We start from the raw sequence: 24080 nt of genomic DNA on the forward strand, positions 1-24080 counted from the left end.
GTGTTGGGTAGGGTGGAGAGAGAAGGGGGCAGGGGGTAGGAGGGTGGATGTTTTAGTCTGTATGACTTTACGGATCAGGTGTGTGTCTATCAGTGTGTGTGTGTGTGTGTGTGCGTGTGTGCGTGCAGGGGGGAGGTTAGTCTTGAAAGAGACAGAAGGAGACATCTTTTCTTTCGGGTCCAGCCCCTCACCTCTTCTCTGTTTTTTTGTTTTCCTTTTTTGATTTCCTTTGCGCACATACATCAACAACACTCACACGGAACCACGCACTCGTATGCAAACGCACCCTCTCGATCAAAGTTCAAGGTCCTTAGAGATTTGGGTGGCAATGTCCCGAAAAGCTAGCGGCGCCCCCCAGAGTCGCGTGTAGCGCACCCCGTTAGAAGTCTCAGAGGTGCCTGTGGAAAGATGGCACACCTCGGCCTCGAAAGCCACGCGGCCCCCTGCCACGCCGTGGGTGCAGGAGAGCAGAAAGGGGCCGGCGTGGTGGACCTGGCAGCCACATCCGAGAGCTGCCTCCCGCAGAGCCAATACCACCTCCGCAGGGTCCCGCCGCCCGCCGCCTCTCAGATCCCAGCCACGTCCGACGGCCCGGGGCTCGGACGCTTTTTGATACCCAGGTAGATGGCAACTGAGGAGAGGGAGGGAAGAACAGGAAGAAAAAGGTCAGACATCTGACATCCTCTCTGTTTCTAAACGCTATCGACACAGGCAGAACTTATGTACTTACCTTGTGACCGCAAATCTCCTGATTCCCTCAGATTCATTTGTGACCCTGTTGGACAAACAGGCATCGTAAGAGGTAATCCACCAGAGCACAACGAGCCTCATGATGAGACGGCATTAACAAGTGGATATTAAATGTGGAACTGAGCAAGCATCAGCAACAACAAGCATGTGATGTTGCAAAACAACTTGTCCTGACAAAGGCACTCCTCACTCACTCACGACTTCTAAAGCATGCAGATATAAACAGTTTCCTTCAGCTTCTGTGTTACGACGTTTTCATTTTACTTACTTTCATTTACTCAACTTCACATGGAGAAAACATTAAATGATTTTTACCCCACCAACCACAAACTGGAAACACTATTCCTACAGGTATACACGGGATGCTAGTGGATAGTCTTTATAGACGATGACACTGATTCTTCCTTGATTGCAACCATGCTTGAAAACAAGTGTGTGGGACCTGGACAGAATGAAGACCATTCACGAGGCATGCAGACAAGCAGTATGAAAAAACATCAGGCATTTCTGAACTTGAGCAAATTCCAGTGTGAGCAGGCAGACAGGAAATGGGCGGCACAGGCAGACAAGAAAGAAGAGCGAGACATGGAAACTTACTAACTGTTTTTGATCCTTGTGGAAGAGTACAACCCGAGACTGATTTGTTTGAGCCCTGGCGCTTGGACGGGTCAAGATTGACCCTGATGCCATGACACGGAGAAAAGAGAACGAGATAAAGATGGAGAAAAAAGAGGGAGTAAAGGGTAAGAGCAGGGGATTTGGGGGAGGAGTAAGAGAGAGTATAAGTGAATCACAGGAAAGCAAGTGGTGGAAAAAGAGTGCAGCGCTGCAGCTGATTGGCAAGGATGAAGCTGAGGTTTGATAAGATTAGACGTGTGATTATGATGACTGGGAGGGAGAGGGGATAATCCGGGGCCGCAGCAGGGCTTGCTGAAAGGCCTGGGTGGATAAAATGTTTTGATAAGCATGGATCCATCCCAGGCTGTGCTCAAGATGAAACACAGAACTTTACATCAACTCTACATGACTTTGTTTCATGCATTTGACGTCCTTGGTTTGAGTTCATAAGAATCTTACACCAACTGGAACAGCAAAGAAAGCCATAAACAAAAATCAAAAAACAAAAACATGTGAGAGACACTTGTGTCCTTTTTTCAATAACCATATAAGAATATGGAAATTGAATAAAAGCTATGTACATGTAGCAAGGGCTACACTATGAGGTAGTGTAACAGATTCATTATTAAGACTGTTTCCTACTGTGCTCAAAATTAATAAGATCAAGTAAAATGGATGTCTCATGTCAAGCTCTGTAGTGAGCCAGCACAGAGGTTTTATCCTTTTTTGTTCTTCTGCATGTTTATGGATTAACACAACTTCAGTCACGAGTGAGAAGCAGCAGTCCAAGACAAACGGCAGCAGCTGTCTTGAGAAGTGAAATTTCCCAAGAAGTACTCTCACCCAACGTCACATTAACACAACATAATACCAACATAGCGTTAGCTTAGCATACAAACACGTGTATATTGGGGGTGTCCAAATTCATAGGCTGCATCCTCCCGAGGGCCCGGCCTTCACAGTCTAAGTGGGCCGGGTCCTCCGAAGGCCAGGTAGGCGGAAGTGAGCAGCTGTGAAACTGGACGGTCTAGCCTTCAGTTTTGCGTCATCGCTGCCTCGGTGGAGTTTAATAAACTTGGCCGTCTGCTCCTTGCTATCTAAAATATAACAGGACCCTGGTGTAAATTCTCGATCATCTCACACTTCTGTTTAATCAGTTTTCCCTTTGACATTTATTCAGCTGTAATCTCAGCCAAACCGATTTACTCATGAACAAATAAAACACTGAAAGCCAAACAATAACATCCTTCAACTCTGGGGAAAAGGAGCACGCATTTGGAGGAGTCTATGAATTTGGACAGCCTTCGTCGCGTTGCTGTGACGTAATCGGCCTACAAATGTGGCCTCAGGAGGATGCAGCCTATGAATATGGACACCCCTATTATCTTCTTAATAAGTAGTAACTGCTAATGTTATAGCAAGTGGTTTCCACAAATGTATGATGCAGGGAGAAGCTGTGAGTCTGCTTCTGTTAAAAGTAAAAAAAACAAAAACAAAACAGCTCCAGCTTTCTTAAAAAGACTACAGCTTTTGTAGAGTATAGCTTATGTCAGTGCTTAAGGATACAGGTAACAGAACTACACTCACATACTACAAGCTACTGTGTTCAAAGCCTAACCAATGAAAATTTCAAGTCATTCAGGAAACGACCAGCTGGTTGATTTTACTTGAATTTGTAATATTTAAAAAACTTGAAGGCGTTTGGAGGTGAACTGGAGCACAGCTTTTATAACGTGCTTCTAGTCTTTATGCTAAGGTAAGCTAATGTCTCATAGCTCATTTATATTGAAGGAATACATAAGCCATACTATTAAATGTTCTCATCTCGAGCCATTACTTTAAACAATATCATTCTATTGATTATTTATTATCCTATCACTTGCAGAAGAGGCGGCTTGTACAAAGAGCAGTTTTCCCAGGCTGTAAATACTTTCCTGGTTAAATCAAAGAAGTTTTGATTTCATCGCCTAATGAAGACCTACAAAGCTACAGAAACTGTCATGTTTCTTGTATTCAGCAGTACTACTATACAGATCACACGTAGTGCAAGTCTACCTGCGAGTGAGTTTCGAGGTCAGCTTGGTGAAGAGGTTGGAGGTGGCCCTGGTGCGGGCATGGGTCAATGGGCTGGTGTCGTGGTGCGACAGAGTGGGTGAAGTGGGCGGGGCCGAGTAGACCGGGGGACCACGATCCCTCAGCTGTCCCCCGTGAAAGGTGCTGCGGATTGTGGAGCCTCGAGTCAGGCGGCATCGGTCTGAGGAGGAAGATGAGCCTGTAGCTCCAGCTGCAGAAATGCTGAGTGTGGAGGGAGACGCTGCCGGCATGCGGTGGCCCAGGGAACTGGAGCGAGGAAGAAAAATAAACAGGATTTAGTCTTTAGTCTTATTGACTTATAATTTTTGATAATCTGGCCTTTGAGTCTGACGTCATTAGCCGTTTCCGGGTCCAAACTCCGCCTCTAGTCCCAAAATCAAACAAACACTGACAAACTGTCTAAATTCATCTTTAATAAAATGATCAGTGTAGCTTCTTCACAAGGTGTAACAATTAAGTTTAACATCCAGGCATCCATGAAAGCAGGATTTATGGAGTTTAACGGCGTTGGGAGTTAGCTCGCTAGTTTCCATCTAAAGACGACATAACATGTTCTGACTCAGGGATTTCTGAAAAAATTACACAATTAGAAAGTACAGCAGTGATGTTTGTAGGGTTACTGAGGGGGGACTAGCTGGTATATAATGATGTGCTACGTAGTGGCTAGCTACACGGCTATGGTTAGCATAACATAAACACATTAGCACAGTGAAGCTGGAGGATGAATGCTAACTTTTTTCCACTTGATAAAAGTTAACGTGAGGGTTCCTGATGGTTAAGGACAAACGCAATCGCATTTCAGGATGCTGTAAACGGACCAAACTCCAGTCAGGAGAACAACTGAGATAATCCATCCACAACACAAGGTTAGTCATTAATACAGTGGTTTGCAAAAGTATTCGGCCCCCTTGAACTTTTCCACATTTTGTCAAATTACAGTCACAAACATGAATCAATTTTATTGCAATTCCATGTGAAAGACCAACACAAAGGGGTGTACACCTGAGAAGTGAAACGAAAATCATACATGATTCCAAACATTTTTTTTACAAATAAATAACTGCAAAGTGGGGTGTGCGTAATTATTCAGCCCCCTTTGGTCTGAGTGCAGTCAGTTGCCCATAGACATTGCCTGATGAGTGCTAATGACTAAATAGAGTGCACCTATCGCTTACGGATATTTGCCATGTTAATGCAGTTATGGCGTTAAGGTCATTTTAAAGAGATTAACGCTGACAGCACTAATTGTAAGGTTTTAAAAACTGAGCTTTAAAACATGCTGTTGATGAATAGTGGTAAAAAAAAAATCACAGTTAATTTTGCAAATTGGCCACATTATCAACAAGACAACCACGTCATGGTTAAAAGGATGTCGTATTCTTTTCAGAACGTACCAATATGTTGGCATCTTCAACTCCGTCTCCACCATCTCCAAACCATACATCACAGCAGGTCATTACCATCTTCTAAACCTTTTTACTCTTGCTGCTGTCCCACCACACACCTCACTGTCCTCATACATGTCCTGCACCACCCACATACTTTTCTGCCACTCCTGAGTTCCTCATGCTGTACCACAGTTCCTCTCTTGGCACCCTATCACATGCTTTCTCTAGATCCACAAAGAGACAGTGAAGCTCATTCTGACCTTCTCTATACTATATCCCAAACCAAACATCCCATCTGTAGTGCTCACTGTTCGTCACCTGTCTTCTTAACCTAGCTTCAACAACCATAGTTTCATGGTCGACCTTTTCCCTCTACAGTTATTACAGCTCTGTACATGACCCTTGTTCTAAAAAAAGCATACCAGCACACACTTCATTCCTCGAGGATCCTTTCACTCAGACTGTGTTAAACAATCTGGTCTCTGCTAGACGTTTTCATATCTCCGCAGGTATGTTGCTTAGACTGATCCCCTTTTCATTTTTCATCCCCTTCAAGCTGCCCTCCTTGCTAACCCCCTTCATTTCTTATTTCACTAATTTTCCTCCATCCTCTCTCTCCCATTTTCTACATACATCAGCTCCTCAATATACTCTTTCCATCTTCTCAACACACTCTTGTCACTTGTTAGCCCATTTCCATCTCTATCCTTAATTCCAGCTCTGTCTCACTGCATAGCCGATTGATACAAGTCTTTTTCTCCGTCCTTAGTGTCCAGCCTCGCATGCAGCTAACTATAAGCCTCATCCTTTGCCACCTCTCTCTTTGCCTCTCAGTGCACCTGTCTACTTTCTTCTTCTTCTTCCTGACTACCTACTTTTTCTTTGCTAACCTCTTCTTTTAAATATTGTCCTGTACTTCATCCTGAACCATCTCAATCCTTCTTGAACTCTGCGAAACGCTCTTCCTTCATCAACTTCCACCACTTAATCCTTGCCTCTGCCTTTACGCACTTCCTCTTCTTGGCCAAAGCGATCCTATAGACCTCCATCCTGACACAGATACAGTATCAGCCAGCTCTCTCCCTTTACATTTACAGCCCTCTCACCTCCACATTCCTGCCTTCTTTTTTCCTATTGCTGCCTACCAACATGCCTTCCACCTCTCCTCTTCCTTTGTCTTTGGTCAACAGCACCACATTGACTGATAGCCTACTGATTTGGTATGGTAATCTCTTGCTTTAGGATCTGCATATTTGATTCAGCCGAGATTTTATGCTGGATGCCCTCCCTGGCATAACCCTCACCCTCACCAGGACACTGACTTGTGGTGCCCTGTGACTCAGTTCGTAAATATTATCAGAACAAAGGACTAAAAACCCCAATCCAATCCACCTTCCTTTGAAGGTTAATGATACCAAATATCTGCTACCCGCTTAAAGTCTCTGTGAATCTGTACGACTACTGACGACACAAAGTGGTACCTGTTGTCTTTGCCGTTCTGCAGAAGAGAGTGTCTATCAGTTCCTGAACGGTCGGTGCACACATATGTATTCCGGCGTGTCATGGCGCTTCCGGGGATGTTATTCTATCCGAGGAGAAGAGTAATTTCAGAACACATATTAGCTTAGAGAGTTGTTGAGGAAATTAAACTGTGATTCATACAGTGAAGCTGTACTGTAATGCAAATCCATGACCTGTACTGAACTTTGACATTTTACAAAGATATCTGTTGGAGCTACATTGGAAGCAGACAGGACCACGGCTGAGTGAATATAAAACACCTAGAATGCATTTTTTAAATGTTACAATATTTATTACAATGTTACAATATTTATTACAATTTACAGACCTCCAACAAACCATTTTAACCTTTTAACAACATGAAAACAAGATTTGTATCTAAAAATCTACCTTAAAAAAAGGTAGACAAAAAATATATATATAGTTTTAAGGATAAAAAAGCCATAGCTTCGCGATTATGTAAATAATTATTTTAGGCCTTTCCTTATTTTCCATTATATATACACATCTATACATATATATACATATAGACATATATATGTCCTTCTGACTATACACAGCACAAGGTTTGTGTTTTTTTAACTTGTCTAAGAAGCTATACAACCTTAATGACTACTTATGTGAGTGCTAACAGTAGTAAAACTATACTTGCTGAGGAGTAGTGAAGACCAACTTTCCGATTCTTGCAGTAAAACCTATGCTCTTGGTTCGATGCCCAGCTTTCTGCTTCTTGAAGAGTAAATGTGTCACTTACCGTGGTGGCAGTCATGTCTTTGCGACGGTCTGGGATTTCAGACTTGTTGGGGTTGTTGGCACTGCTAACCATTGGACTAGAGGGAGGCAGGCTGCGGCTCCCCATCACACTGCAGCTAGCCTTGCGCGGAGGCATCCTTCCCTCCCGCAGTTCTCGGTCGCCCGTGCTGGTTGGGCTCCGCTTGGGGTGCATGACGGGCATGGAGGGCCCGCCTTTGTTGTGGAGGACAGCAGAGCACAGACACATAGGAATTCATATAAGGAATATTCTGTGGATGACTGGGTGAAAGCAGAGCTGTCACAACAGTGCTCACAGACCTAAATAAGACCCTCATTTGAATAACTGCCAATTAGAAAACCTTCCTTGTCATATCAGCCGAGACCCAATGACAGTTTGTGGTCACTGGACAAGGAGGAAGTTCGTGGTTCCAGATTTCATCACAGCTCAGAAAGAGTTTAGAAAAGAGACTCACAGAAGTCACTGTGTCGTCGCTGCCTGTGGTAGGTGGAGGCACTACGCTGAGTCTTGCTATGTGACGAAGAGGTGGAGGAGGAGGAGGAGCCAGTGGCTGAGGAGTGCTTGTTGGTCCCGTTGGTGATAGGGCTGGGTCGTACCCTCGCCAGGGACAGGCTACTAGCAGTGCGGGCGTCACTGCCGTCCTATAATGTCCCAGTGATATTGGACAGAATGATATTAGAAAGTGTGACAGTGCAGAGGGTTTGAAGAGATAAGGAGATGGTATGTAGTGATTTCAGACACAAAGATTGGAGTCAGAATTTGGAATAAGGGCTCTGAGAAGAGATATGAAAAAAGAGATTTTTGAAAACACACAACAAACAATTAAATAATATTAATTTTGTCCCATTGGACCCATTGATCCTTGCCAGATACGGTCTGCATCGATATGCACTGCAACATTGACTGAGCTAAGGAGAATGTGTGGCTATCTGGCTTTATGTTGTTTATCTACAAGCCTGGTAAAGGCATCATACTATTCTAAACTAGGCAAACTTAAACACTGATGCAAACGATTCCAATTTCTGGTGATCCAGCACTAACATCTGCACCACCGTACTGGCTGGAAAGGCGGTGCAGTGGTTAGCACTGTTTCCTCACAGTCCAAAGGTTCTTGGTCCAGTGTCTTGCATCCAGTGTGCATGTTCTCTGTGTGCGTTTAAACCAGAAACTTCATCCTCAAGTTCAAAGGTAAACTGTTGATTCTAAACTGGTTATGTGTGAAGATGGAAGGTAGATAAAGCACTGAAGCACTGTGTGGAAAAGGTTAATGTACCTTATAGTCAAATATGCATAAATAAATAATACAGGTAAGATACATCTACAGAACTCACATCGCCTTTGCGGCCAAGCAGTAGGTAGGTAGCGGTGACCTCGTTATATTTTTGATTAAGCAGAGAGTCCTTGATTTCCTCTGGAGTGAAGCCCATCCCGACCATAACCTCTGAACCAAAAAAATAAACAAAGATGAAGGTAAGAAAACACAGATGACCTTGTATCCTAATTACATAGAGCTCAGTGGACAGGCTGACAGCCCACTGACTCACCGATGCGAGCTGGATCACTGTAGTCCTCAACAGGTTCTATATGAGGCTTCAGTTCATCCCCCTCGTATCCTGCATTTATCCACTTGTCCTTCATGACTTGCTGTAGAAGCGGAAAGACAGAAGAGCTTCACATTAGCGGGAATTTCACAACACGTCTGCTCTGTTAATTGTGCGACGCTCACCTCAAGTGTGCAGCGTTTGGCGGGATTGAGCACCAGGAATCGGCGAAGGATGCCTTCACAGTCTGTGGACATATAGAAGGGCACGCGGTACTTTCCCCTCAGCACGCGCTCCCTCAGTTCCTGTTGGCCACATCAAATACATGTTTTTCCATATTTCCTTCAGCATAATACGAGAAGAACAAGACCAGGTCATTCATGTTCATTACCAATAGTGACATATGTGACAAATGAAATATACATCGGTCTCTACCATTCCTTTAGTGGAGCTCTGGGAGGAGGGAGGCATTCATTGCCAACTATTAAATTTGAGATAAAAGTTCTATTCTTCATTTTTTATTCAGCATGGCCGACTGCACGGAGTAATGATATTACAAACAGAAGACTGATGATGATGCCTTAGTGTACAAACCATCTGAATGGAGTCCTTCCATGCTGCCGAAAGTCTAGCTACATTTGCCACATCCTTTCCTCTGACAGCTGTTTACTTTGATTCTCCAGGCATTATGGTATGTCAAAAAAGATGTTGCTGAAACGGTAATGGCTGTGAATGGCTAAAATCTGCAAACATACACTAAATGAAACAGTAGATAAAATCACATAAATGAGAAGAATTTTGAACAGCAGTCTTGAACTCAGCAACTTTGTACTATTGTTCAAACTCTTTTTAATTTTAGCAGTATGTACATATTTTTGGACATATTAAATAACTAGCCTGCTTCCTGAGAAATGCATCACCAACAAGAAGCACTCTGAGAGCCCAAACCTCCGCCAAGGCAGCTCTCTGTCTGGGCAGTATTTTAATGAAATGGAAATAGAAATGGAATTGGTGAGGTCAGAGGTCAAATGTGACATCATATTTGGATGCAAACTACAAGGTGAAGGCCTGTTGAAATCATGTGTGACATCTCCAGAACATAATGTCAGCATAAGCAAATATGCACATTTGTTTTAACATTTATGATTCTTTTATTTTTATCACTTAGAGAAATTAGAAAACGTCTGAAATGCAAAACGCAAGAAAGATAATCGTGTGCTTGTTGTTGCTGCAATGTGGAAACTGCACAGAGAGTACAGCGCTCCACTTGCTGCATGATGGACAGACCAGATATCTACAACAGTTGTCAGCATTTTACAGCATGCAACAGTTTTTAGAGGCCTCAGTAGCTGAATGGCAACATTTATATTTGTCTATTAGCTGATTAAATATGGCCTGAATACACCACCATTTTAAATCCTATCAGTTCAGTAGTGTGATGGCTTCCTAATCAATCCTAACTCTTGTAATTAAATGCATTTTGACTGTTTTGGCATTTATGTCTGATATGTATGTGCCACCCACACTGTCTACATTTTAATAAACATGCACCAATCAGCCACAACACGGCTGACTGGTGTGCCTTGTGCTGCCAAAACCTCTGACATGTCAGGGGATGGATACAGGACCTCTGCGGGAGTCCTTTGGTTTCTGGCACTGGAATGCTACTTGGGCATCCTTTGTGGATCCTCCAAACAAGCATCTGTGGTTCAGGATTATTTGGTGCATTCAGAGGATGCTTGGCCAAATTTGAATCAGAGGATATTGCATGTTCAGTCAGCAGCTAATTGTCCTGTTTTTGAGTTATGTTTGAGGTATGGGAGGTGGTGTGGGATTTGGAAGTGCCAGGAGGGCTGTTTGGTCTGCAAATAACCCACTTCCTACCCATTTAGGTGGGTGGTACTAGTCAAAGTTACTTTCACATAAATGCTGTGATGCAAGGTTTCCCAGCCCAACATTGCATTGTAACTAGCAGTGTTGGGTAAGTTACTTTAAATTAGTAACTTAGTTACATTACTAGTTACTTCTATCAAAAGTAACTCAGTTACTTCAAGTTACTTGTTACTTTCAAAGTAACTAGTTACTAGGGAAAGTAACTTTGTTTTTACTCAGAATTCTCTTGTTAATGTTGCTTCCATAACTGGATACCCAGCAAGATTGCCAGTCTTCTAGCTTGTTTACTTGCCACAGTGCACTGTGCCACCTACCAACAGAAAGGAAAAGATAATGTGCATATTTCCACGAGAGAAATCCCACGCCTGGACCGTCGTTGACCGCCGCCATGACTCTAGCCTACATCACAGCGTCACGTGCGCTTTTTACATCCAACACGAAAACTGCAGTCGTGGTGCTTTCGATTGTACTCAGAACTCGGAAATTCTGCCTTCTGAATAGGAAGATGTAGGTAACACCAGACTGCAGATGAGCTGCATACACCATTATAGGAAAATCATAAAGCCTTTGAATGAAAACAAACGCTATTGTGACAGTGATGTTCACTGTGTTGATGGTATACAGTGGGGCAAAAAAGTATTTAGTCAGCCACTGATTGTGCAAGTTCCCCCACCTAAAATGATGACAGAGGTCAGTAATTTGCACCAGAGGTACACTTCAACTGTGAGAGACAGAATGTGAAAAAAAAATCCATGAATCCACATGGTAGGATTTGTAAAGAATTTATTGGTAAATCAGGGTGGAAAATAAGTATTTGGTCAATAACAAAAATACAACTCAATACTTTGTAACATAACCTTTGTTGGCAATAACAGAGGTCAAACGTTTACTATAGGTCTTTACCAGGTTTGCACACACAGTAGCTGGTATTTTGGCCCATTCCTCCATGCAGATCTTCTCGAGAGCAGTGATGTTTTGGGGCTGTCGCCGAGCAACACGGACTTTCAACTCCCGCCACAGATTTTCTATGGGGTTGAGGTCTGGAGACTGGCTAGGCCACTCCAGGACTTTCAAATGCTTCTTACGGAGCCACTCCTTTGTTGCCCGGGCGGTGTGTTTTGAATCATTGTCATGTTGGAAGACCCAGCCTCGTTTCATCTTCAAAGTTCTCACTGATGGAAGGAGGTTTTGGCTCAAAATCTCACGATACATGGCCCCATTCATTCTGTCCTTAACACGGATCAGTCGTCCTGTCCCCTTGGCAGAAAAACAGCCCCATAGCATGATGTTTCCACCCCCATGCTTCACAGTAGGTATGGTGTTCTTGGGATGCAACTCAGTATTCTTCTTCCTCCAAACACGACGAGTTGAGTTTATACCAAAAAGTTCTACTTTGGTTTCATCTGACCACATGACATTCTCCCAATCCTCTGCTGTATCATCCATGTGCTCTCTGGCAAACTTCAGACGGGCCTGGACATGCACTGGCTTCAGCAGCGGAACACGTCTGGCACTGCGGGATTTGATTCCCTGCCGTTGTAGTGTGTTACTGATGGTGACCTTTGTTACTTTGGTCCCAGCTCTCTGCAGGTCATTCACCAGGTCCCCCCGTGTGGTTCTGGGATCTTTGCTCACCGTTCTCATGATCATTTTGACCCCACGGGATGAGATCTTGCGTGGAGCCCCAGATCAAGGGAGATTATCAGTGGTCTTGTATGTCTTCCATTTTCTGATGATTGCTCCCACAGTTGATTTTTTCACACCAAGCTGCTTGCCTATTGTAGATTCACTCTTCCCAGTCTGGTGCAGGTCTACAATACTTTTCCTGGTGTCCTTCGAAAGCTCCTTGGTCTTGGCCATGGCGGAGTTTGGAGTCTGACTGTTTGAGGCTGTGGACAGGTGTCTTTTATACAGATGATGAGCTCAAACAGGTGCCATTCATACAGGTAACGAGTGGGGGACAGAAAAGCTTCTTACAGAAGACGTTACAGGTCTGTGAGAGCCAGAGATTTTCCTTGTTTGAGGTGACCAAATACTTATTTTCCACCCTGATTTACGAATAAATTCTTTACAAATCCTACCATGTGAATTCATGGATTTTTTTTTCACATTCTGTCTCTCACAGTTGAAGTGTACCTCTGGTCCAAATTACTGACCTCTGTCATTATTTTAAGTGGGGGAACTTGCACAATCGGTGGCTGACTAAATACTTTTTTGCCCCACTGTATATGCATCAATCTATCAATCGTTTGTAGGAAGATTCAGATAATTATTTTTTTAAAAGCTAGATATTTTAAATGAGAATAGGAAAGAAAAGTATATCTTTGTGCCCTACTTTCCCTGTTAATGCCCTACCGGCCCCCCTGGCAACACTTTGCTAGACCCGCCCCTGCACAGTTACCAGCTGTCAGCTGCTTAGAAAAGGATCCTGGTGTTATTTGTCTCTCAGAAACAGTTCATAACTTCCCTTCAACTCATTCATGTCACCTAAAAGGTAAACCTGTTTCTCCATCACCTGTTCAGCTCTGATGATTCAGTAAGGACATCTCCTGGTTTTATCTTCATGTTTCCCTCTCACCAGATAACCAAACCGACATCATGACCAGCAGCTTTACAGCTGTGGCTCCAGCAAACATCAGCTGATACTAGAAATTAATATTAAATAAATTCTAACAACAGCTGATCAAGCTTAAACATGCTGCTGTTGTTTAACGCGACCTCCGCTGGTTTCCTCTTTCTGGCGCAAAGTGAGCGATAAACAAACAAGAGAGCCGATCAGCTGATCATTGATCAGTTTCATGACTGAAGTAGAAACAGGAGAGGGAGGGGGGAGAATGAGAGAAGAAGAGGCAGCTGTGCAGCACAGACACAGAATAACTCCAGCTTTGTGTCTTTTTCCATTCTAGCTGAAGTCTGGGACAAACTGTTCCTTTTCACCTCAATACGAAACGCATGATATTTTCCCTGGATACGAGACGATTCTGTTTTTTTACGGGATGGTTGGCAACTCTACTAACTAACCTTATGAATAAAATAAAGTTCAACATCAGTAACATCATAGCACGCACCCAGCTGTATATAAACTCTGTCAAGCTAGCTAGTACGCAGTACGAGTTATTGTAACTGACTGTAAAAAGTCAGCACAACGAAAATAAACTCCACCTAAACTTGGTTTATATCTGACCCAGATAGACTGCAGGTCATAACTTCTTACCTGAAGTTCAGTTCACCTGACACTCGGACCGGCGGCCGCCTCGGGTCTCTCCTCCTCCTGCGTCCCCTTTCCCTCATCCACCTGCTGGCCTCCACCACTTGCTAATGTTACTGAATCTGTGGAAGCTCCGCGATAGCCACCACACGAAGTAACGAATAACGAGCCTATCTAAATCCCAGTAACGATTAACGCGTTCCTGATTTTGGCATAATAACTAGTTACCGTGCGCGTTACCACAATAATAACGTAGTTACTGTAACGCGTTACTTAATAACGCGTTAGTCCCAACACTGGTAACTAGAAGATCAAAGCTATTGAATAAATCAGTGATTTTAATGTTGTTGCGTACTAATGCATGAAAACCTATTGCTGCTACAATAAACCACCAAGGAAAACTCAAGTATCCCCAGACAGACAAACAGACGGATAGTTTCCTCCAGCCTTCCACTTGCCTTCAGATTCTGCCCATCAAAGGGCAGCGAGCCGCTGACCAGCGTGTAGAGGATGACTCCCAGACTCCAGACGTCTACCTCAGGCCCGTCATACTTCTTTCCTTGGAAAAGCTCAGGCGCAGCATAGGGCGGTGAGCCACAGAACGTGTCCAGCTTGTTGCCCAGGGTGAACTCATTGCTGAAGCCGAAGTCGGCAATCTTGATGTTGGCATCGGCATCCAGCAGGAGGTTCTCTGCCTGACTCACACATCCATTCACGCAGAGGAGGAAGCAGAGACGGACAGCAGGATGGAAAGGACAAGGAAGAACAGGAAAGATGGATGGGAGAGAAAAGAGAGTACAATGAGAATAAAGTTGTACTGAATACAAAGAGTGCAAACAAGGAGAGGGAAGTTGCACTTGTGTGTTATCCACTAATGCACAAGTTCAACTGGGCATGACTTATAGTGTATATATGTCACTGTGCCCACTGTGCATTTGCACATTCTACCCTCCCATACACTCATCAGTGGGATTAAAAACCCTTTACAGAGACATAGATTAAGACTTGTCAGAGATTACAACTTTGAGTTCAGGGTAATCTGTCAGTGAAATAAATTTTCTAGTCCTAGACTAGCCTTAATCCCCCTCTGAAAGTTGCCCCAGACATTCCTCTGAGGTTCCTCACCTTCAAATCTCTATGGACAATGTTCTTCGTGTGGCAGTAGTGGACAGCAGAAACAATCTGTGGACATAGAAAGACAGACACCCTTAAAGTACCGACAAGAAAATGCAACAACTGGTGTAACGTTGACACCGAGAGGTAACGTATTCATACTTGTCGAAATTTGGCTCTTGCTTCAACTTCCTTCATTCTCCCATGAGACACGAGGTAGTCAAAAACTTCACCTGTGAGGAGCATATCAGCACATCAGTCAGGTAACAAAGCCAGAAGCTTTATGCTGTTAGCTAAGTAAACACTGCTGACGTACACAGTCAATTTTAATCACATCAGCAGCTTTTAATATTTAATAAGATGCAAGCACTGTAAGTTAATTTTAATATCCACAAATCATGTAATTGCATGAAAACATATAATAAACAAATAATACATGCAGACCAAAGGAACAGTTTGATATTTTAGGAAATGAACGACTGAGGCATAACAGAAGAGGGTAGCAGCGACCTTGGCTCCATCCGAAGGTGATGAAAATCCATGTGAGAATAGTTTTAAGGTTTATCTTGTTTGATAAGACCAGACTACAACTTTGGAAAGACTAAATAATACTTCCTTCTGTATGCTGAGGCGTTGCGATGCTACAGTACTAATAGGCCTGGTATGCACATTAGCTTAAAGTGGCTAAAATTAGCACATCCTCCTAAAAAGATGGCTGTCTGTAACAATGACTGGATATTTCTCAAAGATATTTTAAAATATAAAATGCATATACGTGTCTTGTTTCATGGTCAAACTGACACAAATTCACTGAAATGTATTTAATATTTCTGTTAGGCGTTCCCATTTGCTTGTGTGACCTGTATTCACATGGCTGCCATCTATGGCAGCCTCCAACTACTAACAACACGAAGGAACATCCATAACTACTGAAGCCATACAGGTCTGGTTATGTGGGCCATAAAAACTTGATAAAAGTCTTTTCTGCACCCTACTTCAATATCACAATTATCTCACTTCCCTTTTTTAGAGACAGAATACCTCCTGACGCCTTCTAACATATAATGAAATAACATAACAAACTGCTTAATCCTCAAAACAATCAAAACATTCAGTTTTAATACTTTCTAAGCTCTTTTGTGTGTGACCACATCTATGAAAGCAGAAGGTTTGGCCACTTTTTACGTGATATAAAAATGCCACATCGTGATATCATTGCTATAGTTAACACCATGTGTATATCTTCAGTAGTGTGCATGGTAACAAGGTAAATCTGGGAATATCTTTTTAATACCTAAAAAAAGGAGCTACTTCAACAAATCTGAAAGAAAGCACAGTACTTGGCAAAATATCCAAGAAAACTGTCCCTGCAGTGGAAAAAAACAAACATATTTTACCACTTGAGGCAAAAACACACCATAAAGTACAACCAGGCTATGAAGGAGGAAATACTAGCAGCTGGTGATGTGTCACCCAAAGTAAACATATGACTCCACTGAGCGTCCCTGGAGCACTCTCTAGGTGCGCCCCATACGACAGGAAGAGCAAACAGTGGATGGAAATTACTGATGCGGTGAGATGGAGGAAAAACAGGGCTTTATGCAAATTGTTAAAAAGCTTGACCGAGGATACAACATCAGCTGGCAGACAATACTTGTCAGTTCTATTAGGTGACAAAATTAAGCAACTCCTGAGGAGTTACAGGGTTTACTTGTTAAGTGTTAAGCAGTTATTTTATCATTTTTTACACATTTTACTAAGGAAAAATCATTTGACGGAACTGAACGTGCTTTATTGATGCACAGAATTCAATGAAGCTATTTGCCGATTAGACTGATGAAATCCCAGCGGTGACAGGGATTAGGGCCCCGTTCCCTGGAGTCTACACGCTGGTGGTGGAAATGAAGATGGATGCTTTGATAGAGTCTGAGTAACATGGGAGATGCAGAGATGGCAAGAAAGGTGAATTGCATGAAGGCCTCTGCGAGGGAGAACGATCGGTGAGATTTAAAGTAAGCAGAGCGGAGGCTGATTCGGCTGAAGAAGGCAGGCAGAAAGATGATTGGACTGGACCACAGCTGCTGCAATGAGCTTGAAAGCGTGGGAAAGTGGAAGTGATGCAATGCTTAGATTAGCCACCAAACACCTGGGAAGCAGACAGATGTGTGACTACAGAGCTTCCTTACTGAACGCATAAGCTTCATTTCTATTGGAAACACCACTTTTACACTTCCATTTGACTTATGCTGTGTCACAGGCAATAATACTATGTTACTACTATTACATTGCTCCTGCTGCAGTATTTCAGTAGATTTACACTTAAAATGAGTAATTATGTAATAAATGTCAGCAGGGAAAGGATGGAAAATGGATTGCTAGATGCAAGCAACAAAAATGTTCACCGTTTTCTTTCAATATTGTAAAAAAAAAAAAAAAAATCTGATCATATATTTTATTGACATACTGTGATATCATTTTGAATTTATATCATCTACCCCTTTTCCCAGGAGTGCATGCCCCAGCAAATTCCCCACCAGTGTTAGACAGTACAAGGCTGAGAGAAATGTGAAAAACAAGACCAACAGATTCTACAGGACTCAGTTAGCATTTTAAATGTTAAAGTTCAGTCCCAAAAAGAATGAACGCATGGCTTGTTTGGAAGGGTTGGCAAGAGAAAGCCTCTTTATTATAAAAAGACCATAGGACTTCTGGAACAATGTCCTTTGTACAGATGAGACCAAAGTGAAGATGTTTGGCCTGTCGCTACATTTGGAGAAAACCAAACAGCATATCAGCAAAAACACACTGCATCAGCTGTTAAGCCTGATGGTGGAGGGTTGATGATCTGTGCTTGTTCTGCAGCCACAGGACCTGAACAACTTGCAGTCACCAAGTCAACCACGAAATCCTCTGAATGCCAGAATTTTAGAGTCAAAGGTCAGTTTGTCTGACAGTTAACGTTAAAAGTGAGTCATGCAACAGAATAATGATCTCAAGCAGAAAATCTACAAAAGATTCAAAATGTTGCAATGGCTCAAAGTTCAGATCACAACCTGACTGAAATGCCCGAAAAAATCCAAACATTTTTAAGAAGCGTGCACCAAAAATCCTCCACAAACATGTAAGAGATTTATAAAAAAGTCCTGCAGACAATGATTCATGAGAATTATTGCAGCAAAAATTGATTCTACAAGCTACTGAATCATGGGGTTTATCATGGGTTTTTCACAGGACTCCACATCTGCTTTCCTATATCTGCTCGAAAAACTAGCTGTAAATCTGTAAATATGCATCATAAAAATACTGAAAAACATAACCCAAGTCTGACCACTAATATTTCTCTACAGTAGCTTAGCTGTTGTTTTAATACTATCGTGTTTGTGCACTATTATGTACTCTTAAACATGCTGCAGGAAAAAGCATATTATGGCCTTCACAGGCATTTTACACCACTACGACTCCGTAATACTTGTTTTTTACCCCCTGACTTAAAGGCTTGTAAAAAAAAAAAAAAAAACCCCACAATGCCTCTGACATTCGCCAAGGTCACAGTAAAAAAATGATATGGTCTCAGACACAACACAGAAAAATGGGATTGGTGACGAGAAATTGACACAAATAGAAACCAGAACGGGAAACAAAATAAACAACAGAAAACACGGGAGCACATGACCATAGTCAAAATAAAGTTCAGGGGGCCGACCCAGAGCCCACAGGCACCAGAGTTCACGGGTCACACGGTCGGGGGGCCGACCAGGCGGGTGGCACAGGTGGCAGAGCTGGTCCGGAGGCCGGCCGCGCGGAAGGCAGCGGCGGCGGCGAAGGAGACGACGGAGCAGTTCAGGAGGCCGGCCGCGCGGAAGGCAGCGGCGGCGGCGAAGGAGACGACGGAGCAGTCCAGGAGGCCGGCTGCGCGGAAGGCAGCGGCGGCGGCGAAGGAGACGACGGAGCAGTCCAGGGGGCCGGCCGCGCGGAAGGCAGCGGCGGCGGCGAAGGAGACGACGGAGCAGTTCAGGGGGCCGGCCGCGCGGAAGGCAGCGGCGGCGGCTTTCCAGTGTCAGGCGTACTGGCCGAGGCCCGGTGGGCACAGGACCAGTCGAGGCGGGACCAGGCGAAGCACAGGCTGAGGCTGCAGCGAACGAAGGCTCTGAGGCTGCAGCGGACGAAGGCTCTGAGGCTGCAGCGGACGAAGGCTCTGAGGCTGCAGCGGACGAAGGCTCTGAGGCTGCAGCGGACGAAGGCTCTGAGGCTGCAGCGGACGAAGACTCTGAGGCTGGGCCAGACGAGGACGAAGACTCTGAGGCTGGGCCAGACGAGGACGAAGACTCTGAGGCTGGGCCAGACGAGGACGAAGACTCTGAGGCTGGGCCAGACGAGGACGAAGACTCTGAGGCTGGGCCAGACGAGGACGAAGACTCTGAGGCTGGGCCAGGCGTAGCAGAAGCACAGGCAGAGGCTGGCCCAGGCGTAGCAGAGGCACAGGCAGATGCAGCCGGACCAGGCGACGACGAGGCGGTCGCAGGTGGCGGCTGGACAGGCTCCTCGGGCCCTCCAGCTGATGCGGCGTGAGGCTGAACGGGCCCCTCGGACCCTCCAGCGGAGACAGGAGGCTGAACGGGCCCCTCGGACCCTCCAGCGGAGACAGGAGGCTGAACGGGCCCCTCGGACCCTCCAGCGGAGACAGGAGGCTGGACGGGCCCCTCGGACCCTCCAGTTGACGAGGCATGAGGCTGGACGGGCCCCTCGGACCCTCCAGCTGACGAGGCATGAGGCTGAACGGGCCCCTCGGACCCTCCAGCTGACGAGGCATGAGGCTGAACGGGCCCCTCGGACCCTCCAGCTGACGAGGTAGATGGCGGCGTGGGAGCCGCGGAGTCCTGGATGAGCTCATCCGAGCCCCCAGCAGGAGCTGATGCAGAGCCAGAGAGATTCGAGACCCCTGGCTGGATGTTAAGCTGACCAGCGGACCGTACTGCTATCGGGGACTGGGCTACAGGAGCTACTGGGGCCTGCGCTACAGGCGGCACTGGAGCTACTGGGACCTGCGCTACAGGCGGCACTGGAGCTACTGGGGCCTGCGCTACAGGCGGCACTGGAGCTACTGGGGCCTGCGCTACAGGCGGCACTGGAGCTACTGGGGCCTGCGCTACAGGCGGCACTGGAGCTACTGGGGCCTGCGCTACAGGCGGCACTGGAGCTACTGGGGCCTGCGCTACAGGCGGCACTGGAGCTACTGGGGACTGAACCGGGGGTGACACTGGAGCTACTGGGGACTGAACCGGGGGTGACACTGGAGCTACTGGGGACTGAACCGGGGGTGACACTGGAGCTACTGGAGACTGAACTGGGGGTGACACTGGAGACCCAGGTGACACTGGTGTACTGGGGTGAAGGCAGCGAGGATGCAGTCTCTCTCCTAAGGGAGGATCGAATGGTTTAGCGATAAGTCTTGACGGGAAAAGATGCCGATGCTGAAAATACCAGGCAGCGGGGGCTTCCAGGAGGGTAGCCGACTGAGCTGTGAAGGGCTGCGAGGGAGCTAACTGAACTGAGGGTGGCTGCGAGGGAGCTAACTGAACTGAGGGTGGCTGCGAGGGAGCTAACTGAACTGAGGGTGGCTGCGAGGGAGCTAACTGAACTGAGGGTGGCTGCGAGGGAGCTAACTGAACTGAGGGTGGCTGCGAGGGAGCTAACTGAACTGAGGGTGGCTGCGAGGGAGCTAACTGAACTGAGGGTGGCTGCGAGGGAGCTAACTGAACTGAGGGTGGCTGCGAGGGTGCTAACTGAACTGAGGGTGGCTGCGCAGGCGATAAGCAGCTCGCTTTGACCTCCGCCACACAAGACACAGCTCCTGAATGAACAGTCATAATGTCTGGAAAAGACACAGAGTCCTCACTCACCACAGCAGGTGAATTAGGAGTCCGAATGTCCGGCTGTGGGGTGGTGCGACGGCGGCGTGAACGCCGTTCCTTCTTGACTGCAGCTCCCGATGAACCAGACAACGGCGCTTCATGCGCGCCGGGCGGCGTCGCAGAGGCTGGTGAACTGGGTGCTGATGGAGCGGTAGATGAGAGTTCCTGGAAGCTCAGGGGACCCCCGAGAGCCAGGCGGGTTCCCCGGAAGATCTCCTCATAGTCAGGAGCTAGCCACGGCTTCCACCGGAGCTCTTCATCCAGTTGATCGCATGCTGCACGCTGCCGCTCCTCCAGGTCGAAATCCATGACCTCCCCCGCATCCTCGTGTGGCTCGTTGGAGGGCGAAACATGCCGTAGCGCTGGGCGACGGCGACGCGAACGCCGCTTCCTCTTTGAGGTGGTCGTGGATGAAACTTCGATTTCTGTGGCGACCGGCTCCTCGTCTTCTGACCACATCCGTGCCAGATAGGAAGCGGAAGACGGGTAGGTCGGTCGAGGCGGTGAGGGTGAACGACTGAGCTGCGACAGCGAAGTGGAAGCCGGCGAGTAGAGGGACGGCGCCAGCGTAGAGGAGTGTGGTGCCGTGGCGAACCTCAGCGTGCCGACTTGTATGCTCACAGCAGGCGGAGGGGAGGCTGCGCGGCCACGGGGCTGTGGTGACGCAGTCCGCACACCGGACCGCTGATGCTGCCGAGGGCAGGCTGGGAGGATGGTGCGGAGGAAGTCCGAGATCAGAGGGGGTAGCGCCTCCCATAACCAGGGAAAAACCGTGACGCTTGTCCCCAACGAGGAAAGTAACTCCTCCCTCTCCTCCTCGCTAGAGCTTCGGCTCCACTGGTAGCATAACGACTCCACCGCTTGTATTACGTCTCTGCCAGGAGTCGCTGGGTCCATATCGTGGTCGCGTTCTTCTGTCACGGTTCGTTGTGTGGCAGGCAGGAGAAGGACCCAAGATGCGGACTCACAGACACGGGGATAAACTTAAAGAACACAGCTTTAATGCTGGCACGGTAGAATACAGGACATACAGAACTAACTGGGAAAAGTAAACTAACACTCGCAGGAAGACACAGGAAGATCCACACAACATGAGGGATGATCAGGGGAAGTGGATGCACACGGGGAACACAGGTGACACTGATAATCATAACAAGACACGGCAGGAGTGAACGTAACACTGATGGGAGATGGGCAAAGTAAAGCAGGACGTACACAGAGGTTCAAACAGGAGGAGAGAGAGCACGGGGAGAACGCAGACATAACGGGCTGGGGAAAACATAGAATAAAGCACAAAGGGAGACGAGGGCTCATAAATACATAGAGGGCACACAGGGGGGAGAGAGCCATGAAGGGAAAACACTTAGGGAACAACACAACAGGGCAACTCAGAAAACATGGCCTAAATAAGGAACAAAATACAAAAATACATGAAAACTAAGAATACTGGGCCCACATGGCCCAGGACCATGACATTAAGAGCGATTCGATTAATAGCAAATTCTAGCTGAAAACTCGGAAGTGCAGGGTGTCTTTAATCATAACTAAACATAAGCAAACATGCACTTTCATTGAATTTCTGCATGTAGCGACATTTTTCTAGTCAGGAATTTATTTTCTTTTAATATGACACCAATGCAGAGAGTGTCTACCAGGCACTGGAAATACCCCAGGAGCTATTGATTATTTTGTACATATTTTTACATATGTAGTGTACATAAATTCTCTGAATGATGAGAGACAACGTCAAAGCGATTTTTCAAATAGTGAAGAACAAATCCAGCCGAAGTGAATGAGTGTTTGGAAGGACTTAAACCCCTTGACACTGTGTTTCTATAATGGATCAATTAACTGAGTCTGACAGATCTCAGTCTTGCTATTGATATTTCTCAATGACCAACTTCAACTACATCCCAACAACATTTTTATCAAAAATACAACATAACATTGCCAAAACACAAGGTTATGATTTACTCTTTCTATTGTGAAAATGTATTATCGGCTTTCATGTTTGTAAAATTGGTTGTGCGCAAGCAAGAAAACAACAACTGTGTGGATGTAGCGCGCCACATAATATTAAAGCAAACCAGGAAGCTATTGTTTTCAGACTCATAAGGCATGAAAGCAGTTCTCACAGATGGAAAAAGTATAAATATTCCTCAATTAAGTAGAAGTACAAATACTTGTAAAGTTAAAGTAGCAATTGAACTTAAAAAGTGAAAAAGTAAAAGCTCTGAAATGTACTTGAAGTATAAAAGAAGGCGCACTGACATTTCATACTATGAAGCATCATAATAGCTACAGATCCATGGATTGCACTAGTGTGTTGCTAAAAAAACCCCAAAAACCTAAAAAGTTCAGCAGTGCCCGCACCAAGACTGAAGCTATTGTCAATGGTGTGATACTGCTACATTCAGTGGAAGTCACTCTTGAAGCTCTTAATGAAATCCAGTACGGTGGCATTTCTCCGACTTAAGTAACCATGGAACAGGGAAAATATTCCCAATCATACTTTGACTGGAAGAATGGTGGCGTGCAAACAAAATTAACTGAGGTTAGAAACGCCAAATGAGACAGCAGAAACCATTGCACAATACCTCCCTGGTACCTCACTATAATTTTTCTTATACAGATGAGACATTATTTCTGTAACATTATTTAATTCCAGAGGTTTTTAAGTTTTTTTTTTTGCATTTGTTGACTTGTAAAAGCCTATATGACATTTTCTATTTCACCATTCATTAATCGCACAAAGAAGGCATCTTTTAAATATGTTAAAATTTTCTTTAAACAAACAGTATTATTAAAATTCTTCATGACTGGGCCAAATGTCCTCTTTTTTGGAAATCAAAATATGGTCACCCTACACTACTGACACACCTGAATCAACAAGACATAAGTTATTGATATTACATGAGCTATCAAGGATGATTACGGTCAATGAATCTAATCAACATTCTCATCTTAAATTGAATTTGATGTCTGATACCTGCGATATAACCTAACATTGACCATGAACACTAGCTGCTCCAGTCCAATATGGTACATTACTATAAACCTCACCACAGTTAGCAGCTAGCTTCAAGTTTCCAGTCTATAAAATGTCACTGAGCACTCCTTATCTTTAAAAATATTCTCTCTTCTTCCTCTCCTGCCCTGTCATTGTTACACATTTTTCTGTCTCTGCGTAAAGTTGTTTCACATTCTGTCTTTCCTGGGAAATACAGCCTCTGTACCGTTAGCTAACACACACCCTGTGTGACTAGCCAA

The 24080-nt window shown here is 45.2% G+C and overlaps 1 protein-coding gene across 4 annotated transcripts in view; it reads right to left on the reverse strand.

The window, feature by feature from the left end:
- Positions 1-294: 294 nt before the first annotated feature.
- Positions 295-24080, reverse strand: part of mark4a (MAP/microtubule affinity-regulating kinase 4a) — a 32589-nt gene continuing 8803 nt past the window's right edge. For 2 of the 4 annotated variants that reach the window (XM_085363334.1, XM_085363333.1), the window contains exons 6-17: positions 15061-15131; positions 14911-14967; positions 14244-14480; positions 8870-8989; positions 8688-8787; positions 8475-8584; positions 7598-7784; positions 7126-7337; positions 6332-6435; positions 3424-3708; positions 731-775; positions 295-631 (exon numbers count right to left, since the gene is read on the reverse strand). In XM_085363334.1, the coding sequence (XP_085219460.1) occupies positions 295-631; positions 731-775; positions 3424-3708; positions 6332-6435; positions 7126-7337; positions 7598-7784; positions 8475-8584; positions 8688-8787; positions 8870-8989; positions 14244-14480; positions 14911-14967; positions 15061-15131 (1865 nt within the window). Of the gene's footprint in view, positions 632-730; positions 776-3423; positions 3709-6331; positions 6436-7125; positions 7353-7597; positions 7785-8016; positions 8020-8474; positions 8585-8687; positions 8788-8869; positions 8990-14243; positions 14481-14910; positions 14968-15060; positions 15132-24080 lie in introns of all 4 variants that reach the window. The other 2 variants (XM_085363336.1, XM_085363335.1) reach the window with 2 other exon arrangements.

This window comes from Diplotaxodon limnothrissa, linkage group LG10 (assembly GCF_057381915.1).
Source record: "Diplotaxodon limnothrissa isolate DT_005_m linkage group LG10, D_limnothrissa_male_GT1.1, whole genome shotgun sequence".
Lineage (NCBI taxonomy): Eukaryota > Metazoa > Chordata > Actinopteri > Cichliformes > Cichlidae > Diplotaxodon > Diplotaxodon limnothrissa.